General features: G+C 39.6%; 2 protein-coding genes across 2 annotated transcripts; both read left to right on the forward strand.

Annotated features, from left to right (window-relative positions):
- Positions 1-1,685: 1,685 nt before the first annotated feature.
- On the forward strand, positions 1,686-4,641 carry LOC146488018 (uncharacterized). The gene has a single exon (XM_085124444.1). The coding sequence runs from the start codon at positions 2,224-2,226 to the stop codon at positions 3,838-3,840; it is 1,617 nt and encodes a 538-aa protein (XP_084980570.1). The 5' UTR covers positions 1,686-2,223; the 3' UTR covers positions 3,841-4,641.
- A 3,876-nt stretch (positions 4,642-8,517) lies between these two features.
- On the forward strand, positions 8,518-10,722 carry LOC146488019 (uncharacterized). The gene has a single exon (XM_085124456.1). It carries the CDS (start codon positions 8,518-8,520, stop codon positions 10,123-10,125), a length of 1,608 nt encoding a protein of 535 aa, XP_084980582.1. The 3' UTR covers positions 10,126-10,722.
- The last annotated feature ends 593 nt before the right edge of the window (positions 10,723-11,315 follow it).

Below are 11,315 nucleotides of genomic sequence, written 5' to 3' on the forward strand. Positions count from 1 at the left end.
AATAAATATACAGCAAACTATAGTTGAGGAGGGGGTGGAAAATGTCGGCAAACGGACTCCATCGGATCCGATGGAGACGGGTTGCCGTGGCAAGAGTCCATCGGACTGGCGCCTGTCAGTTCGCGAGAGACTTAGTAAATATACAGCAAACTATAGTTGAGGAGGGGGTGGCGAAAATGTCGGCAAACGGACTCCATCGGATCCGATGGAGACGGGTTGTCGTGGCAACTGCCACATGTCAGTTCGCGAGAGACTTATTTAATATACAGCAAACAATAGTTGAGAGGGGGGGTGGAAAATGTCGGCAAACGGACTCCATCACATCCGATGGAGACGGGTGGCCGTGGCAAGAGTCCATCGGACTGCCGCCTGTCAGTTCGCGAGAGACTTAGTATATATACTGCAAACTATAGTTGAGAGGGGGGTGGAAAATGTCGGCAAACGGACTCCATCGGATCCGTATTGGCGGGTTGCCGTGGCAAGAGTCCATCGGACTGGCGCCTGTCAGTTCGCGAGAGTCTTAGTAAATATACAGTAAGTTGAGTTGTGGAGGGGGTTGGAAATTTAGGCAAACGGACTCCATCGGATCCGATGTAGACGGGTAGCCGTGGCAAGAATCTATCGGACTGCCGCATGTCAGCTTGTGAGACACTGATGGAGACGGGTTGCCGTGAAAAGAGTTAACCGGACTTCTTCAGTTCGTGGGAGTGTGATAATATATAGGTCACGAGAAACAGCAAACTGGAACGGAGTTAATAAGCGGCACTAGCGACGCCTTTAGTCGCGACACGAACGCGAATGGAATGAGAGCGTGCGCTCACTTTCGTGGGCTTGGACTCTAACTGATCGAGAGAGCTTGGGAGTTGTGTCCCAAAACAAAATGGCGTCCGGCATTTGAATATATATGTGGCGTAAAAAGTGGTTTCGAACGCGGTCACTTTAGGATGCATGGATTTATAAGTTACTGCCAGTTCTTAAAGGTGAAAAATTCTTATGTTTCCAAATATTAGCAGGAGACAGATTTTATTATGAAATTATTGATTTTCATGTTCTTGAAAATTGTTTCGTGTCCATTGTTCTTCGACGCCAAGGTAAAATGTTCTCAAGTAGTAACTGAGCGATTCTTTCACTGCTTAAGGCTCTTTTAAATTAACAAAAGAAGTCAAAGAATGAACTGAAGCCAGTGACGTGTCCATCCAGCGCGGCGACGCTACAAAGAAACAACTCAAAAAATGCTTTATTTCAATATGGGAAAATGAAATGGCTGATTTGTCTCAGTTTAAACCTTTTACGGTGAAGGTTGGTTGTCTTCTCTGTGTTGTTTTGGTGCTGAGCATGGCATATGAATTTCAGTTTCCCCATTGTTCTTCTTCATTAATTAACAGATTGCTTATTACTCAGTTTTTCTTGAAGAAGTATTATAATAAGGCTTTATTCCTACAATCTAATAAATATTAACTATATGAAAACTGGGGGGTACCAGATACCTCCCAAATAAAAAGAAAGAAGAAAAGAAAACCTGAATATAAACAAAATATTAAAATACATTATATCATGAAGCATCCCCGGATCAAATAACGCTTTTGTAGTACTGCATACGTACATAAACTAAAATATGTTCGTTTGTGACTCTCGAAACTTAGACACCTTAAATTAAACAATCCGTGGCAAACTCTAATCAGAACTAGTTAGTGAGGGAAGATGCGCAAATAGCTTTATTAGGGTCTTTCACGCATGCGCAAACGAATTGATCTAAAATGCATGTTTCGGTATTACTGTATCACGTGTTAGCGGCATGTGTTTAAATGTTTCAATTTAGTTGCTGCAGTTGCTCTGCTAAATGTACCGCGGAAGTATCACTAACAATCCCCAACGATAATGCTAGTGTCGAGAGGTTCATTTACCTTTGGCCTGTATTATGACCAAGATTTCCAAGCTTGCGCGAGTGTGGCCAGTTCAGAAGGGATTTGTGTGGCGCCCATAGATGATTTACTGACGGAACTAATTATGCAGGAAAATAAAATTTGGTTTAAAAAGACTAAGAACTGTCTCAGCTAAACGATGAAAGCCGGCGAACAGAGAGAGTACAACGCAAGCTAAAACACCGAGCTATCATCATACGCACTGATTGCAGTTTCCACAAGAAAGCCAAACACCTTTTAAGTCCCTAAATCGAGTGAAAATTGCAATTAAATCGCTAAAATCCTTTTCTTTAACGGAAAAATGAGTAGCAGTACCCTGATAGAGTTGTTTGGTCACATCGTGTTCAGTTTTACAAGAGGCGTCACAGAGCACTACAACCCAGAAGAACCTGAATTCACTGCAGAGTCTTTTGGATACAATCCACTGAATAGCACAGGCCGAGAATGGTATTATCATCCTATTGAAGAGTTTATTTACCAAGAATACGGCAGAGAAGCTACAACACTAGAGTATCCAGCCTCTAGCGGAGTTAAAGTTATGGTTATCGATGCATGCTCACCAGAGGAGAACGACGAAACGCAGGAAAATGAACAAGATGAAGACAGTGCCATGGCTTGGAAGCGACTGAGACCATCTGCTCTGCGAACAGTTTGTAAATCAATGTATATTGGAGCTTTGATTTCACTTCTTGCTGCTTTCTTTGTTGGTACACTATGCATCCTGGTCTCCTACATATGCTATCAAACTATGTACGACTGCCAATTTTACAGACAGAAATCAATTCCAATAAAAGTGCAATGGGCAAAGACAATTTCTGAAATTATTTCTTGTGCTTTTTTGTACATTTGGTTCTTCGTAATCATGCGATTTCTTTTCCAACCTTTTCAGCTGGCGGGAGTGAAAAGACATATGATCCTATTGAGTTTCCTTACATACGGTTTGGATGCGGTATATCGAGTTGCTCTTCAAGCACTGGGCATATCTCATTCTGACATTTCCAATTTACAAAAGATTCCGCTCAACGTTATCTTTCTTTCTAATATTGGTTTGCAAATATACATTTTAACAATTCACTTCTGCAGAGGATCCACACGACAAAAGCTTACTTTCTTCTTTCAAATGGCTACACCCAATTGTTTATGTCTTATCGTTGTCATAATTATAACGTATTGTATTTATCCCGCGTACAACAAACAAAATAGTGAAGGCAAACCGCTGTTAATCGCATTGTTCGCTCCTCTCATTGGAGTAGTTGCCAAGGTCATCTCGCGAATTTCTGTTCAGCGATTATGGAACACTACCTATCCGGGATATTCGTATGTCTTACTTGCGCCGTTCTATCTTGGAACAGCGGTTATGTTTCGAGTTTTACAAGCGGAACTTGACAGTTTACAATCCATTGCTATCCTTGGGATAACTCACGGCGCTGCCGAAGTTATAGAACGAAGCACCATAGTTGTAATTGATCACATTTGTCAGACACTATGGAGAAGACAACAAGCTCCTTGGGGAAGGTTTCGCACACCTCGCTGTGAGAGACTTACGGCTGATCTCGCCATTACAAGCATGTTGTCTGAATCGACTGCCATATTGTCTGTTAACGGCTATTTGTTCTTGTATCAATTTGTTTTCTTAAAAAACAACACCATTATAAAATTGCTGGAATCTTTTGCCATCACTACCTCAGTTCAGCTGGTGATTGAGTGGTTTTTCACCAGCGTGTCTCTAGCGATTGAGACTCGTTATCAGAACATGGCTGTCATGGCCGTTTGGCTAAACCGATGGAAAAGACACATTTTTGTGGCCATTGGGAATGGTATTCCATTTACTATGTGGGCTAGCACTAATCTCTTAGTTATTGTACATAAGCGCTTTCAAGAGGCTTTAAACGAGCGTTGTAAAATGCCATTTAGTTGAGAGGAGCGAGGTTTCAATAATGACACCAGGTAGTGCAACCTCTTAGATTTAACTTCATCGGCTGCAACTAGTAGGAAGAATGCGAAATGAACTAATACCGCGCACCAATGAGAGGGCTTTGCGTTCACTACAGAACTTTCTAGTGTCACGCTATGGAACTGTTTAGAACATTGTATTATGATGTAATGCCTGACACAAATAGTTGGGTTGTAAGCTCACACAACGTTCTAGAATAGTTGAATAATTGTATATAAGGACTCGGGTAGCTGGCAGTGTGATTGTTGTCGTAGGCGGGGTCCGACTGTTTAGCTACAGAAAAGGATTGCATGTAGGAAGCTATTGTGGAGGTTCATTTAAAGTCAAGTGCTTTGAGAGGAGATTTCAATCGAGACATCAGCGTTTACTGAGGGTTGCGTTCGTGGTGGCTAAAGTTTTAAACTTTTAGTCAGTAGTGGACTAAACTTAGATTGATAGTAGATTCTTTTGTCAAGAAGTTTTTTTGTTTTAAGTTTTTATTAGCATAATGTGACACTACTAATACTAAACACTGCTAACTCTGACTTACACTAATAGCGATAATTACAGTTCTAACTGTACTTACAATATAAGCATACTATACCATACTACGGTACTAGCAAAAAAAAACACTATTTACAATAATAACACTGTATCTTCACTACCAACTTTTTTATATACAATATTATAACTGACATTATTTACATTACAGTACAAAAGCCACTTACATTGCACTACTAAATACGTATCTAGATAACAACCCATCCACACACTCCTCTAGTTTTTGTTTTTATTGTTAATTATTTACAATTTATTACAATTTGTCAAGAAGTTGCTGCTCTGTAACTACGGATAACTTTACTACGTATCGCTCAATAAATTAATTGGGTTTATTGGAGTGTTTTGTAGTGCATCTTTTTCTGTCGGTTAAATTATAAAGTAGGAAAGGTTCTTTGGTAATTCAATTGATGAATTAATGAATGACGAAATGATTGATTGATTGATTGATTGATTGAATGAATGAACGAACGAACGAACGAACGAATAAATGAATGAATGAATTAATCAAATGACTGAATGAGGAAATGAATTAATGAATAAACGAACGAACGAAAACAGTTAACGAGTTAATAACTTTGAGAAATCAGGTTATCATGTACTAATTTCTCCATTCAACTTTTATTGCAACGAGAAAACGATGGATTTACGTAAACTGATGCGTTGTGCTGATGGCAAAAGGAGGGAACACCATTTGCCCTAGTTCGTGTAGTTGTTTTTCTTTCCATAAAAAATTTGACCGGTGCTAATAAGTCGTTTTTAAAGCATCACAACTGAAAAATTCAAGGAAATGTCACTTAGATCGATTGTAACTAAATTTCTGGGGTAACGGTCGAATCGCGGTAAATTATTTTATTTGTTCTTGACCAGAATAAGTCATGATTGTTATAGCTGAAGGAATGTTAAGAGGCCAAACGAGGAAGAACTGCCACATTGACTGCGTGTTAGAAAACGTCAGAAGTCAGAAGCGTCTTTTCCATTCTTCTTTAGCCTGGTTGTTTCACCACTGCCGGGCTGACACCTTTTTCCGACCGACTTGTCCTATGTTAACACCACGGCTGCTGTCCCCAGTGGACGTCAATTTGAATTTGGCGAATCAAAGCTGGAAAAAGCCTGCCTAACATTTTCATGTTTGGATATATATATAAGGGTCGCGCGTGCGCCAATCATGACAATTTCCCTTCAAATCGGCTAAACTTGGTGATATTTGCTTAAATATCTGGCACTCTAGAAGTTTGGTGGGGCTACTAGCTTTCGTTCCAAATGACCAATCAAAATGCAGGAACTGTACAGGCGGTGTTGTCAAGCTCCGCGTTGGGCCTTTTTGTGTTTGTCATTCAACGCCTCTCGTTTTCTGGATTCTGATTGGACCGTTCCTAAGTAAGTTGTTGCCTATCTAAAAGATGTCAGGTGGTTTAGTTTAGTTTAATAACCTTACTGGAGAATGTAAGTAGGGAGCTCAGCAAGGTAAGGGCGCCAACGGCACATGAATCGAAGTCCCATACGAAGCGCCCACCCGAAAAAAATTAAATTAAAATAACATGACAAATACATAAAGGTAAAATAGTGTAAATACAAATATATACAAATACAAATATAAAACAATAAAGGACCTGTTGCTTGGACAGTCACGAGCGATGGACCCAGGGAAGATCGTGCCGGCATCCAGAGACGGAATTTACAAGGGATATGTACGACTCGGCGAGCAGAAATGTCAAGGGCGGATCGTGATTGAATTTTTATGAAAAAGGAAGTGACTTACGAAAGCGAATAAAAGTGAGATACAAATTTTGTACACAATACCAGACAGTCGGTCAGTGAGGCATGTGAGCTTGCGGGCTGCCTGCAGACCTTTTTCGTATCCATCTATTAATTATCACCTTCAAATTTTAAGTTTCATTTACCTTAAATCAAATTTCCTCAAAATCCACCAATTCCGTCATTTTCTTTTTTATGAACCCCATAAAAAACATTAAAGATTGATATAATTATCTGTCGAACAAGCCAAAATTACGTGCTCTTTGCAATGCTTATTGTTTATTTCTACTTTATTTTAGTTGGTCTTGTAGAATTTCAACTAAAGGTTAGCGCTAGAGTTAGAGAATGATACTTGTCAACCTTCATGTCCATCATGAAAAACAGAATTTTCAGTTTGTTGCTGGGACTCGGCGTGCCAAAAAAAATGTAGTCCCACATAATGACTCCGCTTACTGAGTTTTCGAAGTTAACAAATCATAGCGTTCAACCTCAATGTTCCCTTAAGTAACACCGGCAATAAGCAAACGTTTTATGTGTCTCTGCAAATGAGTATTGGTAGTACTGTATCAGTTGGTAACTCTCTGGGCCCGGCTGTTCGAAAGCCGATTTACACTAATCCCGGATTAAAAATTAACCGAGGTTTTCATCTCGCTCATTAGGAATGTTTTTAAAAGTTAATTTTAAGCTAACGGTAATGAAAAGTCTAAGGTAACATTGAGGAACATAAGTCTTTTTGAAGAGTTTCCATTAATTAGTAATTAAACTCGAATCAAAGTTCACGTTAACCTAGGATTAGCTTAATCGGGCTTTGAACAGCTGGGCCCTGGTTTTGTTAGCTTTTATCTTAAAAAATGCAGTAGTAAAGTGACATCCGTTTACACTTTCTTAGTTAATTGCTCCGCCAGCGACGACTAAACTATCGCACTTTTCGAGAGTTTCGAATTTTGGACTTCGCTGTTCGTTCGTATACATTATCATTTCCAACTCGTGCCAAAGCGAAATATGAGTCTCGTAGTTCTTTGAAAATCTTGGGTCCACTATCTATAGCTGCGCATGTACCAAGACAGATTTAAGGAACATGAGCGAAGGATTCAGAAACCCAATGAGAGGGCTGTGAGTGTTTAATAAAGATAGAAAGCTAAGAACACGATGAAGCATATTAAGTGCAATAATTTGAAAGGATGACTATTCAGTTCGATCCTATAGACAATGCTCTAAAGTGTGACATACCGAGCGAACGTTTCAATGCACACTTTCTGTTTTGTAACAACATTTTTGACAAAATCGTTCAAGCTGGGATTGACCAAACGTTTAACAGAATTCTTATTGCCGTCCAGCCTTTCTCTTTGTAATGTTTTCAAATGTGACCCACAAAAAAATCAGATCCTTTCGCTGTTCCTCTGGCATGTGGCGACTCTCGAACCACATAAAGCAAAACTTGTCTAAAATAACAACCTAATCAAACTGTATTTGCTGAGGAGCGAATCGGAAACTGTATATGCAGCGCAACGATTTTTTGCATCAATTTTCTAAATGAAATAATTAAAATAGAATATAGCTGAGCATGTACTGAAACAAATCATGTTCCAGAAATGTGAGTGAAGAAATCCGAAACCCAACGAGAGTGCTGTATAGTGTTCAATGAAGATATAAACATACGTGTGATATTTCGAAAGGGCGATGATTTAGTTCGAATCTACTGAAAATGTCCCAAAGTGTGACACACCGAGCAATCGTGTCTTATTCACACTTTCTGTTTTGTTAGAACCTTCTAATAAGAACGTTAAGGCTAGGATTGGCCAAAAGTTTAAGAACATTCAAATGTGACCCACCAAATATTCCTTTCGCTGCGCACAGCTGTGTGCAGAGATACAGGACAAATGTTAAACACACTGGTTTCCGATGACTACTCTCGAACCATGCAAAACTAAACTAGACAAAAAATGTAATTAAACCGAATTCGCTGAGGAGCGAAGCGGAAACTGTACATGCAGCGCGAACTTTGTTGAATTAATTTTCTAAATGCAATAAATAGAACAACGACAAAGGCAAAAGTCATATCATCGCTGATTGAGCGGATGATCTGTGGTTTATTGATGATTTGGATCTCGCGCTTCAAGTGGAATGGGTAGCAGAAGACCGATAGCCGAGATTCTTTGACTTCAACAGTGTGTTCATTTTGACACGAGCTGGAACAGTGCACAACTGAATGTCAGAAACCTTACCGAAGTCTAAGAGCGATCGATCACTGGCAACTGAAGTTTCTGGCTTATTATACTGATTAATGTGAACATTGCTTTGTTTGATCGTCTTTTTTGTCAATATTGAAAGCCATACCGATTCAAAATGAATAGCATTACCCTAATAGACGTCGTTGGTAACATCGTGTTCAGTTTTACAAGAGGCGTGACAGAGCACTACAACCCAGAAGAACCTGAATTCACTGTAGAGTCTGTTGGATACAATTCTCTAGAAAGTACAGGTCGAGAATGGTATTGTCATCCTGTTGACGAGCTTATTTACCAAGAATACAGCGACAGAGAAGCCTCAAATGGAGAGTACCTGGCAACAAGGCGTTGTACTAATGTAAGGGTTATGAATGCATGCTCACTAGAGGAAAATGAAGAGATGCAGAATGAAGACAGTGCAATGGCGTGGAAGCGACTGAGACCATCTGCTCTGCGTACAGTTTGTAAATCAATGTATATTGGAGCTTTGATTTCACTTCTGGCTGCTCCCATTATAGGTACCATGTTCATGCTGGTCTTCTACATAGGCTACAAAACGTACCATGACTGCCAATTTCATTCAAAGAAATCGATTCCAGTAAAAGTGGAATGGATGAGATTGATTTCTGATATTGTTTCTGCTGCTTTTCTGTACGTGTGGTTCTTTGAAGTGATACTATTTCTTTTTCGCCCATTTCAGTTAAGGGGGGTGAAAAGAAAACTGTTTCTGGTGAGTCTCCTTATGTTTTGCTTGGATACACTTTATCGAGTTGTTCTTCAAGCGCTAGGAATATCACATTCCTACCTGACCAACATACAAAAGATTCCACTCAACGTTCTCTTTGTTTCCAGTACAGCTTTGCAGATCTACATCTTAACGATTCACTTCTGCACAGGTTGCACAAAACGGAAACTGGCTTTCTTTTTCCAGATGTTTACACCAATTTGTTTGTGTTACTTCCTAGCCATCATCGTAGCGTATTGCATTTATCCAGCGTACAACAAACAAAACAGGGGAGGCAAACTGCTAATCGCAGTCTTTGCTCCTCTCACTGGAGTCGTTCTGAAAGTGATATCGCGAACTTGTGTGCAGCAGTTGAGGAGAACCACACATCCGGGATATTCGTATGTCTTACTTTCGATGTCCAACTTTTCAACAGCTATTATGTTTCGAGTTTTACAAGCGGATCTTGACAGTTTGCAATCCATCGCTATCCTTGGAATAATTCACGGCGCTGCAGAAGTCATAGAAAGATGCACCATGGTTGTGATTGATCACATTTGTCACACGCTATGGAAAAGACAATCAGCTCCTTGGGGAAGTTTTCGCACTCCTCGCCGTGAGAGACTAATGGCCGATATTGTTATCACGAGCATGCTGTCTGAATCAACTGCTATAGTTTCTGTTAACGGCTTCTTATACTTGTATCAATTTATATTCTTAAAAAACATTTCTATTTTAAAATTGCTGCAAGCTTTTGCCATTCATACTTCAGTGCCGCTGGTGATTGAGTGGTTTTTCAACAGCGTATCTCTAGCGATCCAAACTCGTTATCAGAATATAGCTGTCATGGCTGTTTGGCAAAGACAATGGAAAAGGCACTTTTTTTTAGCCATAGTAATTGCAATTCCATTAGCTATATGGGTTAGCACTTACCTCTTAGTAATAGTGCACTGGCGCTTTCCGGAGGCCCCTGATCAATCTTGCAAAATGCCTTTTACTTAAGAATGGCAAGGGTTAAATAACGGGACTCTTGCAATCGTCGACTTCAACAAGTGAAACGCATTTTGGCCAAAGCAGTTAGAGAGAAGAGGCTGTTCATCGGTGACGTGGTAATTAACTGCTGATCTTCGTCCAGCACGTGGTCAGTCCGGCTTTCAAGAACTGAATGAATTTTGCGCCAAGCAGACGAGGACTTGAGCTTCGCCAGGTCGAGACAGTATCACCTGTGATGCTGAAAATTGTCTGTTCGAGAAGGATGGCCCAAAGCTTGTTATCAAAATCAGCACACTTAATCTGCTTGTAAGAGGGAAGTAGACCTGGCCTCGAGACTGGCTATTGAACAATAAGTGTTCAAAAGTTTTTACAAGTATGTAAATAGTGCAAATAGTTATAATTTACTTAAAATTAATAAACAATTAATATTAAGGCGGATCTAATGCACATACATGTACATATTTTCATCGAATCATTTTAACAGATAATATTGCTATTATAACTATATAATACTTCTGAGTATGAGCACGTACACTGTATACTGGATTTACTACACTCTTTTTTGTAAGAACGTCTAATTTTGGGGGTGAGGCTGATCATTCTTCTTTTTTTCTTTTGACAATATTATTTGAGCTTCAAAAAAGTTCTTAAGATGTTCTTCAGTTATCTGTTTACTGATACAGCCTAACTCCGACATAAAATAAGACGTTCAACTATGTACCAGGCATGAAATAAGAATTATCCTTGGGGTTAATTGGACTAAATACAATGAAGTTTAATTTTACATATATTATTTCATCTGTATTTATACCGTTCATTTGAAAAATATTTGATTAAAATAAAAATGTCTTTACTTTGTACTTTACTTTCTCTGTTTTCTGCCTCGGACATGCACTACTGTTCTACTACACTTTATACCTTTTGCTGGCTTTGTTTTACGTCACATGTGTGCGTGTTTACACCGAGGATGCGCCGAGCAGGTCATAAAACGCGCGCCATGTTTGCCATTATTTCATAGCGTGTCTACAGGTGAAGCACCTGCGGCTTTTTCGTACTTGGCAAATAAGCCTCGCACTGCATACAACTTTAGAAGGAGTAATAACATAATCGTCCCCCGTTAAAAACTCTATAAGCTATAGAGGCGCTATCCTTCGGAAAGCTGTCTCGACTCACTTTACGGGCCAGTTTACTGATTTTTA

This window comes from Pavona decussata, unplaced genomic scaffold, assembly GCF_977016875.1.
Source record: "Pavona decussata unplaced genomic scaffold, jaPavDecu1.1 SCAFFOLD_12, whole genome shotgun sequence".
NCBI lineage: Eukaryota > Metazoa > Cnidaria > Anthozoa > Scleractinia > Agariciidae > Pavona > Pavona decussata.